At 40.0% G+C, this 27,308-nt stretch overlaps 1 protein-coding gene across 16 annotated transcripts in view; it reads right to left on the reverse strand.

Moving 5' to 3' along the window:
- Positions 1 to 27,308, reverse strand: part of tjp1a (tight junction protein 1a) — a 131,034-nt gene that overhangs the window by 24,710 nt on the left and 79,016 nt on the right. For 6 of the 16 annotated variants that reach the window (XM_088077062.1, XM_088077084.1, XM_088077073.1 and 3 more), the window contains 14 exons: positions 15,209 to 15,265; positions 14,040 to 14,164; positions 13,726 to 13,828; positions 13,284 to 13,611; positions 12,963 to 13,069; positions 11,476 to 11,644; positions 11,133 to 11,268; positions 10,478 to 10,489; positions 9,336 to 9,374; positions 5,655 to 5,794; positions 4,916 to 5,021; positions 3,963 to 4,113; positions 1,659 to 1,767; positions 1,336 to 1,555 (listed from right to left, as the gene is read on the reverse strand). In XM_088077062.1, coding sequence (XP_087933188.1) covers positions 1,336 to 1,555; positions 1,659 to 1,767; positions 3,963 to 4,113; positions 4,916 to 5,021; positions 5,655 to 5,794; positions 9,336 to 9,374; positions 10,478 to 10,489; positions 11,133 to 11,268; positions 11,476 to 11,644; positions 12,963 to 13,069; positions 13,284 to 13,611; positions 13,726 to 13,828; positions 14,040 to 14,164; positions 15,209 to 15,265 — 1,802 coding nt within the window. The remainder of the gene's footprint in view (positions 1 to 1,335; positions 1,556 to 1,658; positions 1,768 to 3,962; positions 4,114 to 4,915; positions 5,022 to 5,654; positions 5,795 to 9,335; positions 9,375 to 10,477; positions 10,490 to 11,132; positions 11,269 to 11,475; positions 11,645 to 12,962; positions 13,070 to 13,283; positions 13,612 to 13,725; positions 13,829 to 14,039; positions 14,165 to 15,208; positions 15,266 to 27,308) is intronic. The other 10 variants (XM_088077109.1, XM_088077082.1, XM_088077070.1 and 7 more) reach the window with 3 other exon arrangements.

A 27,308-nucleotide genomic window follows, 5' to 3' on the forward strand; every position in this document is an offset into this window, starting at 1 on the left:
GTACAAATGCATGCACAAAAGAAAAGCCCACATTTCTGGTGGAGGGAGGAGGACACCCACTTTAAAATATTATTAAAGACGTGAATATCAACAGGTTTTGTGATATGAGCAAATTGCACAACCGCAACCTTTTTAAAGAGGTGGTTAAAGGAAAGGAAGTGGGAGATTGTGTTTGCACGGCTGAAAAAGTCTGCCAACACTTGAAAACTTTGATAAAAATACTGTCAAGATTTAAAGAAGCAAAACGGCACAAGCATCTCCAGCCATTCCAATATTTCATATTCTAACATGATATGTGGCATGTAAGGGCACATTAACCCAAGTATGCACAAGTGTATGTAAACAGTTACATAAGTGCAATATTCATTCACATTATGTGTGTAAAAACCATAATAAGAACATTATCTTTTTTGGAATAATGACCAAAAAAGTGAGCATATAAAGTTGTCATTGTAAAAAACTTTCCAAGTTATCAGATTTTTGATTTTAAATTTATGATAAAGGCCATTTAATTCAGTCTATTCCCTAAAGTCTATTAATTAGATCACTTCATACGGGTCAATACATTTTTACATAAAAACAACACAAACTGTGGTTGGCAGTAAGGTGAGTCAGGCTGTGGGCTTACGAGGGGAGAACTCATTCCTATTGCCTTTGAATAACACTGTTCTTCCTTTGATGTGTGTTTTTAAAAATAATATTATCAGATTGTGAGTGAGATTTTCGGGTTTTATGTTTGGAAAGACTATCCAGGGAGGCAGGTTTTTCTTGGCAGAGAAGCTGAGATATATTTCACAATGCTTAATGTAATGGATAAAAATGCATGCAGCATGTGGAAAGCTATGTCTGCTCTGTCAGCAGGACAGTGAGGAATCTCTGTGTAAACACTGCCGGAGGCTGTTGAAGGCTGTACAGACAGGCGGAGATAAAATGATGCTGTTGGCTGGATCATGAGCTACAGCACATATCCTCAGACACAGGCCTCACAAACCTCACACAGTAATACTTATGAAACCATTTACCTGATGCATGGGGTGTGCCCTATTTTAAAGATATTCATGTTTTTAACAACCTACAACACAAAAAAATAAATAAATAAATAAAGTCACAGAAACACAAATAATAAGCATTAAAAAAATCATGATAAATGTGTTAACCATAGCATTTCAACAAATGAGTAAATGGAAATGTGCTCTCAAATCTTTTCTCACAACTCTCAGATCAACCACAATACTTCTGTTCTTTTGCCTCCACCCTTGCCCGTTCATAAAGTGCCAGGACAAGCTGTACAGGTACTGTACAGGTATAAAAGGTGTGCCCAGACACCTCTCTTACCTGTTCTTGTTGGGGATGATGCCCCTTTCCACTTCCTGATGGTTCTTGCCAATACGGATTGCGAGCCAGGAGCCTAGCTTGCCGTTGTATAGCGTGTCTACTACACGGAACACCTCGCCCTTGTTAAAGCTCAGTCCGTACGGTGACTCTTTTTCATACTCAAAATGTGTGCGAATGTAGAAGGAGTCACCAACGTCTGATTCGACTATCCTCCGGTAAACTAAAGAGAAAAAAAAAGAGAAAATACCAGAGATGATTACAGCACCCTTTTAAATGTGCTGGTTTTGATTCCTGACACAGTACTTTACAGTGCAATCACTCACCATCTTTCTTCTTCTGGGCCAAAATAGTAACTTCTTCCCCTCTTGGGAGATCCAGCAGGAACAGCACAGCCTCCTCCCGGATGATGTTAGCAAAGTCCACATTGTTCACCTACAGATGCAAAACAGGAGACACAGAAGAAATCAACTTACAGGCTTAACTGAAGGACTAGTGTACTACCATACAAAACAGCAGCTTATAAACTCTTAATCCATTGTTGACTCTGTTGAATCACTGTTTTTATTCATGCTCTCTGTTTTACCATAACTGACAAATATGTAAAAGCATGGGATGTGTATTTGATCATTTACCATAATTATATAATTTATACCACTACCACTCATAATAATTATGCTAATACTAATAATAATAACAATACAACAATACATTTTAATTATGGTACTCAAAGGCACTTCTATAAGTCATTGAAGATTATAAGATATAGTACACCAAAATACACTAAAGTACACACAACATTAAAATGCACACATTATTTGCACATTAAAAGATCATATCTAAGTTATCCTTTATATTGTTTATAATACATTATCAGTGTTATTATTTTTTCGCCAGATTCGCTGACAGAAAAAATAGACCAGATAACAAAACTATCGCTGCAGAGCTTTCAGCTCACGGTGCGTCATGTGTGAACAGCCCAACTGGTTAACGGGGGCACCAAAAGCTTAAGGAATTAAGGTACTGGATTTCAGCGTACTTTCATCCCGTTTTTGTACTTTCAACAACATAACTTTTTCTTTGACAACAACCTCTAGCATATGTTCCCCTTATTCTGTGATTTCTCATGGAACAGGAGGAACACAGGGAAAGAAAAACATGTTCCTCAACAGAAGCAGGGCCACGTATTCCCCCCATGACCAAGCAGCCTCCTCCTCATCTCCAGCCGCTGTCCCAAACACAATAACTGCTGTTTATTGACTCTGCTTGAGGGGCAGCGGGGGAACCAGAAACACATGGTCTGAATCACTGAACCTCAGAAAGACACCTTTATCCTTCCCAGAAACAGGAGAGGGCTTGACGTCTTTATCTCCACTAGCACACCATGACCAAAGGGAAACCGTCTAAAGATGGAAAACAATGTCCTGGAAGTCTCTATGGTGTGTTTGTACAGTGGAGAGAACACACACTGGAGTGGGAGGAGGAACGCAAGACAAAGTATATTCATTAAGAGAAGGAGATTCGGTAATGGACAGATTTGTCTATAAGATAAATACAGTCCATAAATGTTTATGTCATGGGGAAGAAAAACTGTCTGGCTCTTCTGCATAGTGCACGATTACATAGCTTCACAGTTAAAGTATTAAACAAAGCAGATGTAATGCTTAGCTGTTGTATAAACATGTCAGAATGGATCCAACACTGACATCAAGAGGGTTTTCATCATCCCATCAACAATGTTACTCTAGTGTTCATTGAAACAAAAAGTCAACTGTTCTGAGGTCAGAGTGCAAGAATGACCTCTATTGTGTCTTCACATTGGAAACAAGGGGAGTTTCAACACGAGGCAGAGCCCAGAATGACTCACAGACTGACAGATGCATTGTAATGTATTCCCAAGACCTCTTTACACAGAAATAAAACTGTGGTGGCCATGGGATCACAAAGTTTCACCACTGATTGTCTTAGTTAGTGTGGGCAGCTACTGCTCATCTATTTTGACGATAACACCAGATGTTCATCCCACTTTCATACATGTGATGTGGAAAACAAGAGTAACAGTTAATACTTTCTAAATACAAACGCCTGAATGAACTCTGAACAGTAAAAAGTACCTTAACATCATCTTACAAGCTACATAATAAGAGGACAACACACTACAATTCAATGACACTGATACTAAATTACTTAAGCTAGATCTACATGTGACTTAGAGTATTAAAGTAATACATACACTATGTTTACTTGCACAAAAAATTAACAAAAAATAATTGAAAAATCTGGTTTGAGAAGAAAATCAGCAATGAAAAGACATATTTTACAGGAAATCCAAAGATCTAGTTATTTCAGCTTCTGTTTTTGGCCAGTCTTTAAGTTATCTATCCCTTGAACCCAATGAACGACTGCCTTAGTGATACTCCTCCTCTTGAAATATTTGTTATATACATGTACACAAAAGTGGTGACGAATATACAGGACATGGTTAACAAATCAGGTTTCTCCAGCAAAAATATGAAAAGTTAGATTCTCCTAATCCCTCACCACTATTTCACAAACTACATTTCATGTTCACATGTTTCTGCAGAGAGCAAACAGTAGCCATGTTGTTTAAGAGTTAGAGAGCAGCGTACCCTGAGAATCTGGTCTCCCTCCTCCAAGCCTTCCTTGGCTGCAGGACTATCCTCCAAAACACCTGCCACAAAAATTCCCACATCGTTCCCTCCTGCTAACCGCAGACCGACACTCTCTCCCTTCTTGAACTTGACCAGCTTCATACTCGGCCTGCAGGAGAACACAGGTAGACAGATGGAATTAAGCAAAAAGGTCAGCAAATCATGGATTTAAAAACAATCATTCTTAGAGACACACAACACAGCCAGCAGAGAGTGGTGTTCATAACAAATCCAAAAACAGGCTGACCAGAACTAAATTTCAAGTATATGGCAGGTAGGCCCATTTTCATAAGCAAATAATAAAGGAAAAACATATGCACTCGATATTGTACAGGCTCGAAAATACTTTTCTGCAGGACAGATGCGAACCTATACTGGCTCCGCACATGTAGTACCATTTATACTACAATTGAGGGTCAGCTTTTGTCTGGCACTCAATGCATGTATAATTCCTGATTCACACTACATTCCTTTGGTGGCTTTAAGGAATCATAATGTTGTTTGCCAACTGCCATAAAAATGAAGAAGAAGATTAAGTAAATGCATTAGGAAAGAAAATGACGACCTTATGTCAGCAAGAATAGCTCCTGTGTTTGTTGTTTTTGGCTTAATGAGAAAAATGCAAAAAGAAAACATATAATGTGTGACCGCTTCACAAGAATAGGGGTTACAGTGCACCGGTGCGATAGATGAGAAGCATCATCCATAACTGAAGCATGCATAGTCAGCACGCTTGCTATGCATCCAGTCCTTGTGATCACAAATTCTGGTCCACACGCAGACATCCACATAGGAATCTGTGTAGACCCTCACTAAAATGGGCAGATAACGACAAAGCGGACCCTTGCAGACACAGAAGGTATGAAATCGGGCTTAAGGTGCCTTGGAGGAGAGCTTGTAGGGCATTTTACCTGAGGATGCTGTCATCATGAGCGGCGCTGGGCACAGGGGCATCAGAGGGGCTGACAGGCAGGTCCACGTCAGGCTGACCAGGCTGTGCATAAACTGGCTTTGGTTCTGCCACAAATACAAACACAGTAAATGTGTTTAGTAATAATAAGTAGTAGTAATAGTAAATAGTAAGAGTAAAATAATGCGGGTAAAACCAAGGCAACTTGAACACACTCCATGCAGAACAGCATTAGTTTTATCATTTTGCGGAGTGCTGGATAATATTGGAACCAATGGTAAATTAAATATTATGAGTCTTAACATATATCAGATTTGGTGATGAGTTTTTGTTTTGTTATTTTTCTAGGATGGTTACATGTATAGTTAGTATTTCTTTGTGAAGACTAAGAAGGACGTGAAAATACTATTTGCAGTTTACAGCAATGTTTAGATTAGATATCACACAGTAAAAAACAGTTTAGATTGTAGGTGGTTTTATCTGACCCCTGACAAAATGTCTTTTTAAAAAAATGTCCATGTACAGCTCTATAGGAAAGAAAAAAAAAACACTTGTGTAGCTGATTAAACTGCAGCAGCATGCAAACTAAACCTTAGTGAACGTCTCTTTGCTATAAGTCCCAACTGAAACCTCACTGTACTATTGACGTTGGGATGCAGAATATAAAAGGTGGTGAAAGCTGACACAAACATGAGAAACCACACTAATCCCTAGATCTGACGGCTGACAGGTTTCTGTACCAGGCAGTGGAGGTAACTGTTTGTCATCTCTGGAGCTGGCCTGGTCGCTGGCCTGCGACAAGACACCATCATCAGAGACTTTGACTGGAGTGGACATGGCCCCTGGTTTAGATACACGATCCTCATCTCGACTTCGATGGCTGAAATAGACAAAAATAACACAAAAATTCAGTACAAGTTGACTGATAGTGCTGTAAACGATGACAGTTTCCATAAATGCATTCCTGAAGTGACTGAAACATCTTTGCTGATTCCAGTGTGTGTGAGAATGACCTTGTATGTGTTTATATAATTTTGTCCTGAGTTGACATCACAGGAAGATACAGACACTAAAATGAACCCAAAAGGAAATAGCATGAACCATGGATGACGTGATAAGGGCATGTGGACAGAGACTTTAATGAGAACACAATAAGCTATTAAAAGAAGGTTGTGGGACTTTGTCTGAAACACCCTACATATTCATCACTGCATCTAAGTTTAAAGATGTGATCTATGTAATGTGTCAGAACTATATTCCCAACCAGAAACGGATATTAATTTCAGTTGTAACAGACATATTTTATACATTTTGTTTTGAAATTTCCATTTTATACTTTTTTTCAGGAAAAATTCTGTAAACTCCCATTTTATTAACTGTTCCAATAACAGCACACAAACAGAGAAATAAAAATCAGACCAACTGTCACAACATAAACTCTTGAGTAAGGATACTTTTCAGTTCAAGTTCCTGTTTAACCTGGACAAAATAAACAAAGGGAAACTGTGGGAGTGTGTGTGTGTGTGTGTGTGTGTGTGTGTGTGTGTGTGTGTGTGTGTGTGTGTGTGTGTGTGAGTGAGTGAGTGAGAGAGTCGTTTAGGCCGTGTCTAACAGAGTAGAAAGGCCTCTGCTGCTTAAAACAATGGTTGAATTCCAATCTGGTCACATGACTGCCTGCTGGCACAGTACTTGAGCTGCATTCAGAAGCTTTTGTAGAAGAATGTGAAGGTGCAGAATGTGCCACCGGCTCAGACTAGGAAACTTCTCCCATTTTCTTATGTTTGCTCATACACTACGAAAATATACAGTGTAGAGAAACAGTACAGTAAAGTGTAGTCAGCCGTAAATAAAACACAGTAAAGCACAAATGTAAATCCATCCACATGTACATCCATTAACACGCAATGACTGACCCTCAGGGTTAAACCTGTTAGCTGCACAGCTGCTGACTTTATTTACAGTATTTCCCCACCACAGCATGGCCTTTTGGAGGGCCGCACAATCAATCGAGTGCTAATCACAATCATGATTTTTGCTTCCCGCAATTAAATGAAAATGATCGACTGAAACTATTGACATTTAAAATGCGTGCTCTGCTCATAGAAAACTCTGCTGCAAATCAAATCAAGTGCTTTCTAAACAGCCTCCACTTTTGAAGAGCTGTAATGCCGCTACCTGTGAACCCTGCTGCAGCAGTCCATGATAAACTTTGCTGAATGTTGTTACTGCAGACAGGCAGACAAAAGCCAATCGTTCATGGTCCCATGGTCCTCCATCATCAGTTGATTGGTAGTATTTCGGATTTAGGAGAGAACAAATTTTATGCAAAGAGTGCATGAGACTTGTGTTTGTGCCGCAAAGAAACACAATTAGCTTGTTAAACAACTTGAAAAAACCATCACAATCTGCAGAACAATGGAGACAGAAGAAGGCTAAGAAGAATAACACTGTTGCGGTTATCTCACTGAATCCCTGTCCTTGTCCAGCATCAACTCAGACATCCTTGACGGCAACGCTGAAAAGTGTGTCACAATACTGTTATCTCAGTAAAAAAGTGAAATAAAATAAAAAATAGTGCAGTGGATGCTTATCCATCAAGCTCCAAAAGGAAGATGGACACAACCAATGCACTTGCACTTCAGTTGACCAAAGATGTGTGTAAAAAAACAATGTGTTTTTTATTTGGTTGTATTCTGTAACGGCATATTTACTTTAAGTTACCCTATATTTTGTGTACAGTATTGTTATGTTGCTTCTAGAAGATGTTCTGAATTCAGGCGAGGAAGAACACTTTTTTGTTTTTTTAAGAGTTTTTTTTGGCTTTTGCCTTTATTATTTATAGACAGCTTAAGAGTGAAAGGGGGGGAGAGGGGATGACATGCAGCAAAGGGCCGCAGGTCGGACTCAAACCTGTGGCTGCTGCTACAAAAGAATGTAGCAAGCAACATTAAAGTTGTAGTGCTCTGTTGATTTAATCTGGGGTGTAGAGTTTTATTTATATTTATTGATATTTTTTTCAAGGAGATGCACTGTGAGTAAGGACCTGTCTTATTTTGATGCAAAGATTTTAATTTTGGCCACAATCATGCTGCCCTAGCCTTGAATGTGTCCAGCATCTCTCACTACAACTCAGTTTTACACATGAATCTTATCTGTGCAATTTAATATATCAGCAGTTCCAGCATCAGTGAGATGTGTATGGGATTTGTTTGTAGAGAAAGAAGAGTAGATGAAAGCTGCAGCCCGAGGATGAGTAACAGAAATGCAATGGCAGAGAGAGAAAGACAGACTATGTGTTTGTGTCTGTGTGTGTAATGGATGAATGAGAAAGAGAGAGACAAACAAACAGAGCGAGGGACAGAAAAATAGAGAGGGTTGAGAGAGAGTGTTGTGGCCTAAATCTGCTGTTGCTGCTGCAGAGTGGTGCTAAAAAAGGCTTCACACTGACAAACACCATTTGACAGAAGCCTTTGTTCAATCCCCTCGCTTGCATATTCTTACAGTATGGGTACAGGCAAGAGTGAGCAAGGAGTGAGAGACAGAAAAAGTGAAGGCGCAAGGGAGATGTGGTTGCACAGACATTATAAAGAATATGCAAAATATGGTACGGCCACACCAGAGTCTCTACTTTAAATTACAGTCTAGGCCTCTATAATTTCATATCCATCAACAAGCTGGATAACAAAACAGACTTGATAAACTGACAGCTCTTGCAAAACAAAAATGTGCGGCAGAAAAAAACTTCACCCTTGTAAACAAACTCTTTAACATTAAGCATATCATTATCACAAAAAATAAAACAAAAAAAAATTACTCACACAAATGTATCTTTAAGTTGAACCATGATGCTTATTAAGAGGAGTTTTTGTTTAATTCCTTGAGGAGTGCCTATGTGCAAAGTGTACTCATGCCCACTGAGAGACACTTTGCATGAAGGGTGTTTCTGATGCTATGTTGTATTCAAAAACATGCAACAGTGTCATGCCCTAGGGAAAAGAATGCCTCTAAGCCCTACAGCCAATCAGGTTAAGCGAACCATCTGGCTTGGGGCAAAGCACTGTGGGAAGTATGTCAAATTCCTCTTTTCCGCCCTCCTAAACTGGGAGATAGTAAAAACATTGCCTTACATCACCGGGATGTGACAGTCAGACTGTTGTTTCCTCGGTTACTTCTTAACCACGAACATATGAGAAGGAGGTGTAACTCCTCTTTTGACAATTCATGTGTTTACCAGATTGACCAGTCATACAAAATGTTCACAAATAAAATGAGTTAACATTTTGTTTTCTCACTTCTGGACAGACATCAATTTGGTGCACAAAGATAAAAGAGGTATTGGGGAAATAGCAGCAGAAGTTAAACAGAGATAAATGAAAAAAAGCCACACACTGGCCTGTTATCAGAGGGATGCGTTCACTTACATTGGAAGCAATCTGTTCAAGAGTGAACCTGCCCTCATCCTGCATTGAAACAAGTGAGGTTACTCCACATTCTGACACAATGTACTATCTAATGAAATGACAGCACTGGGGGTTAATCTAGTTATATGACATGACTGACAAGCAACTAGTAAGCCAAAAACACTACTGAGGGAGCTAACATCCTGCAGCTTCAAGCTATACATATGGGTCTGTGCAAAACAATCAAAGCAAGATATCTATCATTAAGGCTGCTGGTTTTTCAGCTAAATTTGGGTTTTGTATACCTGTTCCAGTAAGACATTTTACCCTTCAGGGGGAATTTATCATAAACATCATGTTTGGCACCCATATCTCACATAGTCAGACCTTCATCTCATCAACACCATTACAGTCTGGAGAAAATCGCCTCTTTTTGATTAGAAATGAAACTGAAAATGACTGCCTCCAGCAACTCTGGTTGGTTTTCTTTCTGGACATGGTTTCTGTAGCATAGTTTTTTGGTTTGGAGACTGACAGCGTACTATGTCTGAGACCCAAGGCCAGGGTGGGAACTTACCACCAGACAAACTAGTAAAGTATGAGAGTGGTTTCAGACACAACATTAGGATTAACTATTGAGCTGTTGGTGAATTTGAACATTTATCTGTTAGTGGCTGGTAGATGTTCAAACTTTTGAAAAGTTAATTTCTCAACCTGCCCAAGGCCCATGTAAATATGAGGAGAAAGCGGTTTAGCTAAACAAGACTCAGACAATTCAATCCAGAACAAGTGCTAAAGGGCTGCCAGGATTTGGGCGCCTGATTCATTACCCACCCCTACTGACAGTATCAAACACAGCCATTTACTGTTAGAAGGAACCAGCAACATAGCCTCTGTTTTTTCTCATCGCAGCCAGTGACATAATTAATATGGGTCTGCTCCAAAAGGTGCCAAGCCTGTTTCACTCCCCAGTTCTGCTATATTATCTGGAACCAGGTTTAGTATAATGTTCTTGCCTATTAAGCATACAATACCCAAGCTCCAAACTAACAGAGCGAAACGATAGTAACTTGCATGTCTTCTTCTAGCTCTCCATTGCCATCTATGCATTTGCCAGCTACAAGAAGCTATGCAACCTCTAAACTACGGGGAAAATAACTTACTGAAAGCTCCAACTGGCAGTAAGAAAAGAGGACAAAGAGACATTATTGGCATTTAAATAAATTAAGTGAACAGCACATAATGTGTACAGAGAAAATGCAGAAAATAGCTATGAATTATGATTTAATTATGCATTCATCGAATATGCATTATAAAGTATAGACTTTATTTCAAGCACTAATGTTTAGGTCATTTGCATGAGTAATGAAAACAAGAGCAAATGCTGTGTTGAATATTAATCAAACATAGCTATGCAGGATTTATGTGAGATACTATATAAAGCTGAGACAACCCCCTTCAGTTTGGAGGAGATTCTCTGAACAGAAAACTGTTAAAATATCTAGTACACTTCAAAGCAAGACCAGGAGGAGGTTGATCAATCCCTCCTCTCCTCACCAGTCTTCTCCCAGAGCAAGGCCTTATTGGAACTCAGTGATGGCTCCAAAGGGAGTTGATGGTTTATGCATGCAATGTCTTTATCTATTGATTTATGCATTAGTGGTGCAAGGTACTTACTCAGCACCTACTAACCCATGAGTGTGAACATGATGTATGAGGTGGGAGTTTAGATGTATGACTGAAGCATGTGCGACAGCTGTGTCCCATCACCAGATTTGCAGCCAGATGTGTACTTGTGTGCATCTTTACTTAGCTTACCTGCCATTGCTGATCTGCCGAGGTGAGTGACGGAGAATGTCCGATGGCTCAGGCCTGTCAGGTGAACGTGATCGACTACCCCTCCCGTGGGATCGATTGGAATGGTCTGATGTCAGTGAATGTATTTCTGAAATGTCTGTGAAATTACAAATTAGATATGAATTAGCATTTAATCAATGATGTGATTCAAGACACAGCTAAAATAACAAAAAAGATCTCATTTTTACATCTTTTTCAGGACTTTAAGAAATTACAGATGTGTCTTCTGTAAAAACAGAGTCTGCTTGTGCAATCAAGTGCCAGATGCATGCATCAGGGTACTGTTTCATGTCTGTTGTCTCACCATCTCTGTCGGAGTTATTGGCTGATGGGATGCTGTCATCAAGGTCAGGAATGTTGAGCAGCGTGGCTCGCTCGTCTCTCTGCACAACCATTTTCAACTTGCCCTTTGACCTTTCAATCAGCTTCTTGGCATCTATTAGTGATAGGTTCTCTGTAACTGTGCCATTGATCTGCCAGAGGAAGAGGAGAGCGTCAGGATGAAAACTGAAAAGACAAGTCACAATTTTTCTGTAGACCCCACAACTGGCTTTTGAAAACTATGAAATCATCACAAGGCAGAGAGGAATTGTGAATTGTTCTCCTTCACGTTAAAAGGAATGCTTATCCAAGACAACGATCATTTGTATATCAGTTATCCTGTGTCATCCTGTGTTACCTTGAATTTTTGAGGACAAACTTTTTCTCGCATGCCTCCACAGTGAACGAAGAATCCGAAAAGAAAGAAAAATCTTGATGAATTAGAGTGAAGGCGGGCGTTTAACAACAGTAAAACTATTACAAAACATCAGTTTACAAACTCTCACACAACTCATGTATAATGAGTATTATACAGTATAATCTGAGTCTAATTTATCCAGTCATATGCTCAGTACTTCCTAAACACATGCACTTACATGCACAGGCAGCTAGGTTTTAGGGAGAATGCATGTTTTACTGCAAGTACTGAGCATACGACTTTTAAAAGAAACTTGAATTATACTGCATGACTTGTCAGAGTTTGTAAACAGATGTTTTGATATCGATTCATCAAGAATGTTCTCTGTGTTTGGAGTTTTCAATCCCCGTGGAGGCATGAGAGAAAAATGAAGTTGTCTTCTCAAAATTCAAGGTAACATGGGGTGAGTAACTGATATACAAACAGTCATGTTGTAGATGAAGTATTCCTTTAATAACAAAAATGTCTACGAATCTATAAACAAGTTTAAACATGTACATAACTAGGATTATCAATGCTGTCAGAGACAAAGAGCCACAGAAATGATGTGTCATATATACACTGTATACCGAAAAGCTTTATTATCTGTATTTAGATATTTCTTTTCAATGGTCTTTGTCAGGCAAACACATTTCCACTTGAAAATGTCTTTGCCTCTTTTAAGAACAACTGATACTGTAAACTGGATTTTGAATGCATCTCTGTAACATGAGGAGAAGGATTTTTCCCTCCTTTGAGTTTGAGTGGATAAAAATTCTAAGGAATAATGGAATGTGTGGTATTCCTGCTGGTGAGCCTGCATACTAATGAACTGTGACCTCACTCTGCGAGCCACTTTCAGCTGCTTACAGATTACCACAGTAGACTATTGAAGGTTTTCAGCAAAACCTGATACTCTTTTCTCTTTCACCCAACCTCACTAATTCTATTTGTGAAATTATTTAAAGCTAATATTCTTTGTTTATTTCCTCATTGACTTTGTTTCACCCTTTTTTAAAACTATGTCTTACCCCTAGGCTCATTCATGCAAACACTCCTCTCTTTCCTCTCACCTTAAGTACAACATCTCCCTCCTGGATGTTTCCATCTCTGGCAGCAAGGCTCTCAGGAGAGATGTCCTTCACGAAGATGTGGCTGGCCAACCGAAGTCCGTATTCTACTTTCAAAGTAAGTACACATAAAGTCATGTTAACAGGATGCATCAATTTAACTCATCACTTGGTTCACTGCAAATAATATTAAAAGACCTATGAACATTTGAGTTCTGATTTACCTTTACTTTGAGTTCCAGAAAGGCTGAGAAATTACAGAATTTGTCGTATCCACAATATGCATTATCAACTCCTCTGGTGTTTGAACATTGCGTAACTCACCTTCATTTTTGCGGGACTTGACGAGGGTGACCTTGGCAGGCCTGGGTGGAGCAGAGGAGGCTTGTGATCGGCGATCAGAGCGCGGTGAGACGCTCCTCTCCCGCGAGGCACTATGATCCCGCCTGCCGCTGTTGCTACGCTCACGTTCATGGCGCCTGCCAGTGCCCGCACCGCCACTTGCTCCTCCATAGGCACTTTGGCCACCACGACCACTATGGTGCTCATAGCCATCATCCTCATCACTGTCTTCTTCCTCATGCTCCGACATTGTCTCCCTGTCCCCTGGCCGAGAAACAGGGATCTGCACTTTCCTTTTCCGACGAATAGTCTTAGAATAGACAGGAAGTTTTGAGTGTTAGAGATAATTATTGTGGTTTCCCACAGAGGTTACTGTGATTAAAACAATTTCAGGTCTGGTAAATATCTTGAGAGTCAAACTTACTATCTTTGCATTTTTGCCACTCTTTCTGAGCTGCTGCACAGCATACGCATGCTCTACGTTGTCCATAGAGACTGCATTGACCATCACCACTCGATCATTTTCTCTGGAAAAAAAAAAAATCAGTTTGCATGTCTAAATGCCTGCAGCAATCTATATGAATCTATACAATACACACCAAGATGGTAGACATAAATTTAGAATAAAATCAAACAGGGAAAATATTAAATAGGAGCTTACTTTATCTAATTCTAAGGTCAAAACTAACAGTGCTCGTACAACCCACAAAGTATTGATGGCAACAGTTAAAGACTTACTGTAGCAGTCCCTCTGCAGGACCTCCTTTCAGCACATCAGATATCACAATCGATGTCTCCCCACTCTGGAAATGAGGGTTGTCTCGCCCACCTGAGATGGCAATACCAAACCCAAAACCTGGGGCCTAACACAGAAATACACACTGACTGATACAGAATATATGGCAGATACATTTAACTTTTACCAGGCCTTGCTGTAAACAAAAACAGGTTCTCTGTAGGCTAGTTATCAGAGAACTGCTCTTTAATTAAAAAAAACACCATGGGCTTTAAAAGACTGGGAAATGTACTGTTGACAGGAACAAAGCTATGCATTTGCAAGTTATTTTGTTACTTTTCCAAATGGTCTCCATGGAGGTTTTCAGGACTGCTGTGTTTTTTGCCTTCGTAAAAGCCAGCACCAAGGGAGCAAGCCATGTGATGTAAACGGCTAATCTTACAACCACAACAACACAGGAGAACCGTGAGGCAGAGAACCGCAGGCCACACTGGGTCGCTCCTTCAGCCTCAATAAAGCCGCTACTAATTAGATTACAGCAGGCAGGCCAGTCTAGACAGGTGCTCTGCACAATCCCACTGCACAACAGCATCAACTAACTACAGTTTATTGTCTCAGAGCAAAGTACATTCAGACATTCAGCATACAAGACAACAAATGCATTCGTTTTCAGCTGTCTCACAGGGAATATGGCTGTTTATAGTTTAATAGTTAACCTAATGATGTTGCCAGATGGTGTTATCAATTATAAGCACCGGTGCAATCTATCATAATTACATGTGACTTTACACAGGATAAAGAGCACATGGACCAAAGCCATCATCCACCTCTTTCCCTGGAGCTGTGTTAAGGAGAGGAGTATGTTGCCAACAGGAAGGAAGTGAAATGAAGTAGTAAGGATGTAGATGCTGATTTCTGTCTTCCTTAGCCTTGTTTCCTGCCATCTGGGTTCCTTGACTATTGTTTCAGTACCACACATCCTGCTGCTGCTGCAGCTGGCCCTCTCGGTACAGAGGGAGCAGAGAGATGGCTGGGCATAAAGTGTCAGGGAGGAAAAAGTGAAGAACACACAAGACATACTACAGGATTAGGATGCCAGAGACAGGCAGAGAGGGAAAAAAGATAAAAGAGAAGAGAGGTGAGAGTGGATTAAAGAGTTGTAAACACTTACCCTGTGAAGGGTCACTGTGTGCTGTTCCCATATGACCGTTTCCTCCATCGCTGCACTCTGCAACACAAGAAACAAGAAGGAAGGATCAGTATTTGATAAAGTTTATCCAAATGCAGTCTATTAAAAAAAATCCTGCAACAAATGCTGTCTTTGTGAAGCTTATAATACTCCGTTATTATAGCTTTGGGCCTGTAAGGTTTTGAGACAACTTGGAAATTTTAGTTGTAACTGTAAAGGTATGTAAGGTGGCAAACTCTACTATTACCTCACCCTCACTAGGGACGTGTTTCACATTTTTCAACAGGTATGAACACAGCTCAACAAACAGAACTGAAGACAATAATTGTTGGCTTTATGTTATAGAAGATTTACTGTGTATGTTTTTACACATGGTTTGAATTATTTCTTATTGTATCGCCTTGTTTCCATAAAGAAGTGCAAGACTAACTCAATGAGGGCATGTTTAACCAGTGTGTAAGACACACTTATATAACACACACAAAATGTCATTGAGTCATAAAATTCTGCAAACCAAACACTGTTTATATGCTTTAGATAAGAGCGACAGTCTAAAAACTACATGCACGCTCATATCCTGTTCAGTTCCAGTAGACAGAGTTGTTGTGTGGCTACCAGCAAGGTAAACTCTATTGCTTATTTGCACGACTAAGTCCTGGAGTTCTGAAAGTCCACATGTGAAAAGATTATGAATGACAGCGGCATGAGTAAACAGCCGGCAGAGACTGACTGAGGCTCAGAAGACTGAGTGAGCATTCGTATATTATTCCTGGCTGGGTCATCCGAGAGAGCTGAAGCAAAGAAGGTATTTAGCTGCTCCTCTGACCTGCCACACTGGATTAAACTGATGCTAGGCAGGCATCTTTTGCTTTCACTCATTCTCTAATTCAGTTACATCACACAGGTTTCTCCTTATACATAATTCATCTTTTAGCACAGGCTTCTTTAATTTTATTTACTCCACATGAAGCACAGAAAACGCTAGAAAATTCCAAATATAACACCATAAGAATTAGGGTTAGGTCAATAGGCTTACATCGTGATTTACTATCACGATACTTTAGTGCTGATTCAATGTGTGTTGCAATTTCTAAGCATTGTGATTCAATGTAACATAATTCCAATTTTTGCTTTTTAACACTGGACTGTGATTTCAGCAGTATCATATACTGCAGAGAGATGGGGTAGATAGCTAATGTTGTAATGGTCTAGTTTCTATCAATTTTATTCCAGTGAAGCAATTTGTGACCTTGCTGTGTGAAAGGTGCTGAATTTGAGTTGAATATAACAGTCAGAGGACACAATGACATCACAATATTCGTAGATCTCCACAATTAAAGAATTTATTTCCATCTCCTCTTTTGAATAATATCTATCAAGGCATTTTAAAAAATCAATTAAAAAATCATAAAAGAAAAATCCTGGTACTTGGGTGAATCATTTTTTTCCCCACTTTGACAATGTTACTAATATTAGGTCAAACACACACTTAAGTTGGGTCTCAAAGCAGTTTTTTTGAACTCCTAGAGTGCTGTGTGTCCTCAGCTTTAAATTACAGCTTTACACTACTTCCCTCCAGCTGATGAAACATCACTGCTGTCCTGTCTGTCTGTCTGTCTGTCTGCCTGCAGGGAGATGGTACAGCTGTCTGTGGCAGAGTGCTGAGCACAGTCCAATGTGACAGGGGAAGTAAAAGACATAAACACCTTCACACATGGCAGGGTGCTCATTTACTATGACTTCTATTATCAGCTTTTTAAAATAACACACCATGTCATCTGTCCACCCCATCATTGTGATAATTTCAATCCTGCACCCCTTAATCATCACCTAATCCCCAAACCATCTCACCCATCATCTTCAACATCATCATGATCATTACTGTCATCACATTCCCTAAAACTAACTGCACAGTTCACACAGCAGGTTCACACTGCAGTGCTGCCAACTGCATGGGATAAGGACAGCAGCTGATGACAGTGTGTGGTGTTTTTAGAAAACAAAAAAATATATAAAATACTGAAAATGACACAATTAAGCTGGAAACGCATGTCCAAGTTAAACTTAACATAGTTTAAAGTTTAATCTTAATACCCAGAGGGAGATGTGGTGACCTACAGTAGTTACAGCTAACATAAATGTAGCAAAACACAATAGGGTCATCTGGCACAAAAAGTTGCACCAGACTCAAATTTTGCTGCAGCACAATGTAATTCAGGAACGTGCTGCATTGTAGGCCTGCAACTTATAATTTTTCTTCATTGTTTATTAATTTATCGGTTATTTTCTTGATTACCTGATAAGATGTTTGGTCTATACAATGTAAGAGAAAGGTGAAATATGATGATGTTTACTAAAGCCCAAAATTATGTCGTCATTGGTCATGTTTTGTCCACAACCCAAATATATTCAGTTAACTGTCATTAAGGAGTAAAGAAACCAGAAAATATTTATATTTATGAAGATGAAATAAAATAATCATACATTTTTCAAAGAACTCAGGGTGATTAATCTATTGTCAGATTATTTTTTGGTCTGCATGCATGCACATATTTTTCCTAGTGGATTATTTGGTGATGTGATTGCAACATTTTTCCTGTTTTTCTTGTAACTGTCTTGACGCAAGCTAAAATAGTGGCTGCCATGGTAATGTTCCAGACTTGATGAGTGTCTGGACACCCGATAAGCCCCTAAATGCATCAAGATGTTACTTAACTGGACATCTGGGGTCATATTTCATTGCCTCACTGGTACCTAAAGAACACACAACCACCCATTCAGTCCCCTGGACTGGTCTTAACACAAGGTTTTTTTCTGTCTAAATCCATCATCTTAGTATAGGCCTCTGATCCTGTAGGCAGTAATCTGCTGCACATACTGTAGGTCTCCTATTCTGTGTTGGTGCTTCAATCTTTTCCATTCATTCTGCTCAGTTCAGTTGGCCTGAACCCCGAGAATACACAGTTAACCCTTTGACCCTAATTTCCATGGCAGCTCTGTGTGGATGTTATTTATGTCCATAATTGGCGCAAAGGGTTTGGGTGTTCCCCCTCTCTTTCCCTCCTTCCCCTCCTCCCCCCTCCCTTGTCTGCCCCTACGACTCCCACAGTAACGCCACTATTGTGTGAGGGGACCTGACCCATTTAACCACGGCTCCCCCCGACATTCCCAAACACATCCATTCCTCTAAAGAGTTTTGTGATATATTCATCCACCCGTTCATCCATTCATTCATCCAACAGTCCAGGCAGACCGAGGGGGGCTACACCATGAGAAACAACAGCATGCTGGGGTCATGTGACCAGGCGGTCAGGCAGGCAGGTGGCCTTGTCCTTGAACTGTGGGTTCCACTGATAGGCAGGGAAAGGGAGGAGGAGGAGGAGGAGGAGGAAGAGAGCAAGGCTGTGGGCTGCTTGTACAGCACACACATACAACATCAATGGGCAGGGCTCATAAAATGTAGAATGACATGTTGAATGACATGTTCCTTTTTCTTCTCCTTTCTTTTGTCTCTGTCCTTGTCTCACATAGGCACGCATTAATGCTAACCATTACACTACGAGCTAAGGTAATAACAACTTGTAAACATTTCATGTGAGTCATATTTTGCTCCACCAAATCTAAACCCTCTGAAAACAGTGGAGTCCAACTCATGCACACCCCTACACACTGACTGTAAGCCCTGCAAGGGAGGACTTACAGTACGTGAGAGTGTATGAGCCATCAAGGCGTAGACATGCTTTTACCAGTAAGAGGTCATAAGATCAAGTGAGTCACAAGAAAGACCGGAGTCTTACAGATGAATAGAATAGCTTCGATTAAATTTCTGCGGAACAGATGAGTGGGGATGTGTTTTGGAAAGAAAAAAAAAAGCGTTATTTTCTGTCAAATATACTGCATATTACAGCATAGCTGTTGTACATACCATTATATCAAAAACCCTTAAAAGTGTTATTTATTTGTTCACACTGTTACTTTATTTAGTTTTAATTAATTAAATGACCATTTTAATCACATATAAAAGTAATTTATATTGTGCAAAGGAGTATGTGCAGTAGGGATAACACAAATGCTTTAAAGCTTTGATTGTTGCCATGGCAATTTATGTCAAAATAAGTATTTGACTGCTCTGTTTCTCTATATGATTACCAACAAAGCTGACTAGGAGAAAGAGGGCTGTTGGTGTCTTGGTTTTTTTTTTAAATCTTGTGTGCATCATTCTGTGCATTCACTTTAAATCCAGATGTTTTTGCAGGTCAGTGAATGCAGCTGAGGTGAAATTCATCATGAAGTCTTTCATTCCTCAGCAGCAATGTGAAGAGTTTGAGTCGAGAGGTTGATAATTGTCTGTCGATCTGGTCAATACTGATCTGGACAAGAGGAGAAGCTGCTGCAAAGTGAGTGAGAGTAAGCCTTTGGACGCACCACAATGAGTGGTTAAGTACACTCTGTATTTTGACACTGTGGTACAATTCATAACCGAGGGGCATATTCATTCCAGTAGCGCTCCTAATGAACAGTTCAAGTCCAGAAATATAAAACTGATATGTAGAGGCTGATGTTTTAATCATAGCGGGCCGTCTCAAATAGATGAATGTGTGAAATCCTGAATTAAGAAATTGTAATCCAACATAATTCATAACGTACTGACATTATTAGTTACTCAGATGAGGACATTTAAGTTTAGTGATAGGCATAGCTTTGTGCTTTTCTAGCTTTGTGATGACAGTTCAAGTTTCAAAATTCACAAAGATGACCCTCAACAGAGTCCAGTGCCAGATATGGCAAAGGAAACTGGCACATCACAAATTTACTGCCAGCATGGTAAATCACCTGAAATCTATAAGTAACTTAGCCATCTTGCAAAGTATGTTTCTCTAGTTATCGTGGCTATGAGACGGTGACCTACATGCTAACAAAGTGGCAAATTTTTGCATTATTTTAGGTGCATTGACTGAAAACTGATATTTAAAAAAAGGGTCCTCCCATTTCTCATTACCTTTACCTAGAAAAGCTGAATCTCTACAGATGAAGACATCTGCAAAGCTCTGTCACAAAAGTGGAGTCTCTCAAAAGAATAATGCAGGCTGCTGTGTTTAGATACTAGGTAAACTGATGACAGCCGAAAAGATTAAGCAGAGAACCAGGCTGCTTAGGATATTTACTCCACTGGGACTACAGCTCAGTCTCTCAGATGAGATTATTACAGTAATTAATCACTGCAATGTGAAGTGATGATTAACAGGCTGGCTGATTGAGTGTGAGGTATGAGCAGGGTAGAAAGCAGACACTAACAGAGCACAAGTGACGCGTTAGCTTAGTGTTACTGAGATGGGACAAGAAAACAAACAATTTACTCCAGGCGAGTGAATTTCAGCAGCTAACTCAAATGTGATGTGGTTGAGCAAGTCAACGTGATCTCAACATTTATAAAACACAAAATCACAACGACAAATTTTCTGTGGGGAATAGTTGTAGTTCGGTGTCAAATGGTTTGATTTGGTTATGTCATGTATTTTTGTTACAGGAACATTTAAGATTGTGAAAAAACAAAGATCAGAAGAAAAAGAAAATCTCAGGCCAAAACCAACGACACAAGTGTGCCTCGTTTTTGGAGTAAAGAAATAATAAAAATACTGACAGGAACAAAGGATGTGGTTTATCTCTGAAGTCACAGAGTTGGGCGAAACAATGGTGTGCTTGATGTTGCACAAACTGACGGCAGCCTAGTGTATTTATACATCCATATTAGTCAAGCTTGAGCTCTGGCCAGCAAGGCCCAGGGCTTGGAAACAAAGAGCAGCCACCAATCACACACATGTGTACTTGTTCGTGCACACACATACACACAGCCCAGCCATGATCTAACACTACAGGGCTTCTTTGTTAGAGCTACAGCCAGCCTGGCTTGCCCCTGCCTAGCCCACCATAACACACAGTCCAGAACAGAAGATAACAGCTCACTCAGGCTCTTCAAAGGCAGACTAATCCAGTTCTTCGGGGCATACTGATGAACGGACTGGAAAAATGAGCGATGAAACGGACAATAATAACCTGCTGCAGAAAGCTATGATAAATAGGGTCATGTCAAGTATGCGAGTCTTCACACGTGCCTCTCAGTCCTCAAACATGCTCACATTTACACAACTACATAAACAGAGCAGTACACTGTAAGCAAATCCATTCTGTAACCATGCAAAAAGTCAGCTGATTAGCATCACTAAACTTTTGGGAAATAGGAGGAAAAACAAGCCACAAACATGTGGGTCTGGCTCACATAACCAGGTGGGCGGCATTGAGTACACAATAAAAGCACAAAGAAGTATGCAGTTAAACACATCCCCAACCATCTCTAGTTTTTTTCTCGCCCTAAAGAATTAACTATTGGAAGCTGACTAAGAAACTGGTGACAATGAGTTCATCATGAGAGTAATGTCATAAGTTAAGGAGGTTTGGGGGAAGCATAATACAAGCTCTTTATCAGTGCTTTACCAGTGAAACAGTTGTCCAGGAGCCCATTACTCACCACTTCCCTTCATCTAACTTTCCTTCATCTGAACCACAGGAATGCTTCACACAGTGGGCGTATCAAATACAAAGTCTTAGATGAGTTTTTTGACAAAAACACGCAGGATGAAGATGTGGGAGAAGTGAGGGGAAAAAAGGATGAAAGAAAGGGTGAGGCCTGACATGTTTTCCCATTAAGAAAGAACAATTCATCACTCACACCTGCTTATTCTGAGGTTCAGAAGTAGAAATTCTTAGCAATGGGGCAGCAAGTGTCTAAATGACGACATGTTAGGTAAAATCCTGACAAAGCTTTAGGTCAGTGTGCCTGCTCTTCTCTGATAGCCTGAGGCAGGATGTAAGCAAGAGCAGCCACATCACCCACAGGAAAACACTCACTTCCTGTTTGCAGGAAATAGCTTCAGCTTCCAAAAAAATCACTGTGCACACTATTGAAAATTTCCTTCCAGTATGCTCTGAGGTTCTGTATCATTTGGGTTTTTTCTCTATGATTTGACTGTGCCTGAACCGATACTTAAAAAAACCCAAAAAAAACAGTAAATGATTGTTGGTGGTCTACCTTAACAGTCCACCTTAAGTGAGCCTGGTCAGGCTCCAATGGAAGGCTAACTCCACTTGCTAACTTCAGGGCTGAACCCGTTTACTTTTATTAGCAAGTGACAAGCAAAACATGGGAACTTCCCTTGGTCCCTAGATGTTACAGCATTTATTTAAGGACAAATAGCTTGAACTGTTAGCACATTGCACAGCTACATTTAGATTAGGGCTCCGTATTGTTTCAAAAATTATGATACCAGTACTGATACCAGTACCTTTAACATGATACTGATACCAATTGAATACTTCATTCTGTACCCATGTGAATGGAGTGGTGTGTATACTGTAAAACTTAAATTAATTGCACAGGCTTTTATTTGCTTTAATCACTATAGAGTGAGAGGTGGAGAGAGATGGATGGATGGATGGATGGATGGAGAGAGAGAGAGAGAGAGAGAGAGAGAGAGAGAGAGAGAGAGAGAGAGAGAGAGAGAGAGAGAGAGAGAGAGAGAGAGAGAGAGAGAGAGTTATGACACTCCTTTAACTGCACCGGAGGATTACGGCACTCGGTATACTGACACAACACCTCTTTTTATCCTCTTAAAACAACCAGCTGGCCACCAATGTTGTTAGACACTGATATTAAAGGGGCCCTATTATAAAATACCCACTTTTTTAGTACATGTGCACAAATATTTGGGTCTCTGGTGTGCCTGCTAACACACAAACTGTTAAATAAGACTACCCAGTAATTCAGTTGTAGGCTGGTCTGCCCTGTAGTGCTGTTCTGAAACAAGCAGTTTAGAAATCACTCCCGATGTGACGTCACTGTGTTCTCATTCAAATACACCAAGGACACACTGTACCCATTTTTTTTCTTCATGGATATCAGATATTTCTGTAAAAACACACATGCTTAACTTTAACCACAAATACTCATCTGTAAAGGTTAGAAATTTAGCCTTTTATCATGCAAATAAATACAGTTAACATGTCATTATGGTGTTTGTAAAGAGTTCAGAACACTGCAACTAAACCTGAGTAGATGCATTGATGAGGAGAAGAGAAGAGTTGAGATCAACATTTAGACTGCCATCTCACAGAACCACCAGTCTATCCAGCAGCTCTCCCTGTCACTGGGGCAATTGTATCCATGGTATCTCCCTTCTTACCAGACCCAAAGGAAAGAGCAGGACAGCAGTACACTCAAACAACACGTAATTAGAGACGCACGCACATGCTCTTTCTGGAGGGCAAGCACTCAACAGCAAACACATGCAAATGCATCAAAGCCTCTAATGTAAGCTTTACATTCTGTCCTTCAGATTAGTGTACCGTGCTGTCCTGTGAAGCACACATGGAAAAAACACACCAAAAGATCTGCAGTCACCTTCAGCATTAAACAGTAGTAGCCATTCTAAGGGCAGGTTGTGACTTTTCAAGTCTGACAGTTTATTTTTTCTTTACGTGAGGGGTTGGAGATCAGCTTTTTCCTGCTCCAAATTATCATTATTATATCAGCCTTTGAAAATCCACTATAGGTTGACCTCTAGTTGTGACTGTGATGGGAGGAGAGCAGGCTGCAAGTGTGTGCACACACATGGGGTGTGCAGATGAGGGCAAGTAGCCAATAGGCAGATGACGATGATGATGATGATGATGATGATGGTGATGATGATGATGATGATGATGCAGAGACTCAGTCAGCAATGATGTACTGTTGTGCTGACATGCTCAGATATGCTTGAGTTAATTAGTCTCAAACAGCAGCTCCACTCTGCCACACAGCTCCCTTAAAACCCCTCCACCAGGACTCTCCTTAACATAGCATATAAAATGCACACACGCACACGCACACGCACACACACACACACACCTCTGACTGAAAACTATCTGACAGAGTCACTGCTAGTATAGTGAGGGTAGGAATAAAATACAAAACCTATAATCCAGGCTTTTGGATTAAAACGTTAATCTGAGCCATGCTTCCCTACGAAGTCTACTGCTGCTGTCTCATGAAATCAGAGTGAAATGGATAGAAGGACGGATGGATGGAGAACTGATAACAGTGTGATGTCTAGGGCTGATTCTTTCTGGTTGTTTGGTCGTTTGGTTGGTCTTTACGCTCTTGTCCGTCTAAATTCTCATTGCACACAAGCACTTGTGTTACCTTGATAAGGCCACACGTCCACCAAAGCGCTTTTTTCCCAGCTGAAAACGCTAAGCGCTCTTTTGAAAATGCTCAGCTGGGAGTGGTTGCATCCGGTTGCTATGATACGGAATATCTCTGGAACTAAAAATGCCGGCACAAGGTAGAGTGCTTGCTCTGGCACTTGCTCTGGATAAAAGGAAGAATGAAGCATATAGGGAGAAAGGAAGAAACTGCCAGTCTGTGTGGCAAGCCATCGTCCATTGTTGTTGTTTATCAGCGCATGTCCCGTCCTTCCTCCACTGTGATTGGATGGCAGAGTAAATCAGTCCTCATTACACTGCTGCCGTTTGTCGTATAGCATAAATATGTGGAACCCCCTTTGCAAATAATACTAAAATACTGTGGCTGATTTAGTTAATCAATCGATAATGTGGAGATTTTTTTCCCCTTTCAACCAATCAATTTTAAGAGGAAGGTAGAATTTCAGTCGACCAAGATTTTATTATGCTGCTTACAGCCCCTGAGATGTCAGGGAGAATGTTTCTCACAGCAGGGGTCTTACACACAATGAGAACGGGTACAATGAGCGTTCACACTCAAATTTGTAGTAGTCACGAGTACTTATTGCCTCCAGCTCCAATCACCATTGATTGGAACACAAAACCTGGGTGAACAAGCTATTTTCAGCTTCTTCACTGGTGAGACGCAAAGATGCACCTCCACTATTTACTGTCCATCTCCTTCTAAGCAGCACTAAAACATTGATCCATATTAGTCTTCACCAAGTTTAAGGAGAGATTGAATAAGAAAGAGATATGTGACGAGAAGTAACCACCTTTAAGTTTGCACACACATTTGTCCATGCTGCTTTCTACTGTTTACCCTTCCTCCAGTCCATCTGTGATGTCGCTTGGACACACCAAAACAAAATCACACATATAAACATACAAAAGGCACACTCTGTGTATACAGCTCTGCTCTACTGGCGGTGGGAAAGCAGTCTACAATTTTTTTTTTTTTTTTAGCAGGTTTACAAGTGTTTGAAAAACCTGCATGCACGCACTAATTCTGGTGGGAAAAGGGTTTTACTGTTGCAGCTGCCTGCCAGTTTAGCTGCTAATAAGTCTTGTTATGTTTTATCACACCTTTGATAACATACAATTATGGTCACTGATGACTCCTTGCTGAAATCACCAACCATCACCTTTGTTACCCAGTTTGCCCATTCATCATCCCACACACCACCAGTTATCTCTGAGGTATACAGCTTTGTGGGTCTACATTGTACAAATACTCCCATTTAGACGAAATTAGATTAAGGCAGTTAACGCCTTTGCAAAAATGCGCTCCATCAATCAACTTAATTCAAACCTTGAAGAAATACTGATCCAAATCAGTTCATCAGTTTAGCTATTAAAAATCAAAATTGTGGAAATTGCATTCATGGTTCTTTGTAGTTGTTGATAAGGAGATTAATTAACTTAAAGCACTTACACTATGCTAAATGTTTATAAAACTTGATTAAAAGTAATGCGTGGTTCTGCAGAGTTATACTTCAAACAGGGTTGACAAAGGAGCCCACTGACTAATATATGACAGTTATTACACACTCAACAATTTACTTGATTTTCTTGATGATATGTACTATCCATTTAAAACTTACATATCTAATCACAGGAATCATATGTAAATCATAGAGGTAATGTATGTCTCCTTGAATAAAGCCTCATTGGAGCCACTGGGTCAGGTGCAGGCTCTGATGATTTTCAGTGTAGCTCCACAGAGCTGATGTGCAGCGGGCTGTTCTCTCTCGCTATCCGCTGACCCAGACTCACAGTTGGGCTCGGCTAGCGTCTCATGTGCAGCTTCCCCAGCAGCAAAGTCATTCCAAGCTCTACCACACTGGTTGTTTTCAGCCTAGAGAGACGGGCAGCGTTGAGGTCACAGAGTGGTAACTTCTGGTGGGATTCTGACTTTCCAAGTTCCAACAATCATTTCTGTTGGTTTAGTTCACGCTGTGGGTTTCTCACAAACTTCAAAGATTCACATACCCTCTCAGGCAGTGCTTCTCACTATAGGGATTTGAGGGACCACCCTCACAAGCGCTGTGAGTGTATTTAAGAGCTGGAAGATATTTTGCTTAAAGTAATAGTTTACTTTTTCTCATTTGGGGTGTGTAGATGGTAAAGGTCTGAGGCTGAAACTGACACCCAATAACATAAATCTAATGCATGAATATGTCTGTGCTTACTGTGATTAGTCGTGTTGTTAAACTATGGTTATTTTTCTTATTATAATAATAATAATAATAATCAAATCAAATTCAATAACCTAAAATGGGTCACATTTGGTTGACGTCTTGGTCAACTGGAGAGTTACTGGAGGAGATCACTTAAAGAGTAGAGCCTGATTATCTAACAGCTGCTGTTATCAGCATTTATGGGTTTATCACACTTTTACTTAATTTATGCCAGTTGAGTTCATATGAGTGTGAAAATACTGAGTTGTAAAACAACACATTTGTGATAAACATTTGTTTTCATTGTTTTATTTAGCAGACTGTCTAGACATGTGTGAGTGTGAATTTTGTCAACTTGTTAAAGTAAATTTTGAGAAAAAAATGTTCGTCAAAAAACATTTTTTCCATGACTAAGACGAGATGCTGACAAGCTAAAAATAAATATTTGTTAATAAAAACTGTGATGAAATGTATGTTTTGTTGTCACTGATAAGAGGGGACTATGCTAATGTACTATGATTGGTATGAGCTCTGAGCTTCAACAGATGAGTAAAACTGGCTGAATGACATTTCAACAACTAATACAACCTGTCGCCTTGACTCAAATTTCTGATTCTGGCATTAGC

Source organism: Plectropomus leopardus, chromosome 1, assembly GCF_026936395.1.
Source record: "Plectropomus leopardus strain MGB_pleo_1.0 chromosome 1, ASM2693639v1, whole genome shotgun sequence".
NCBI lineage: Eukaryota > Metazoa > Chordata > Actinopteri > Perciformes > Serranidae > Plectropomus > Plectropomus leopardus.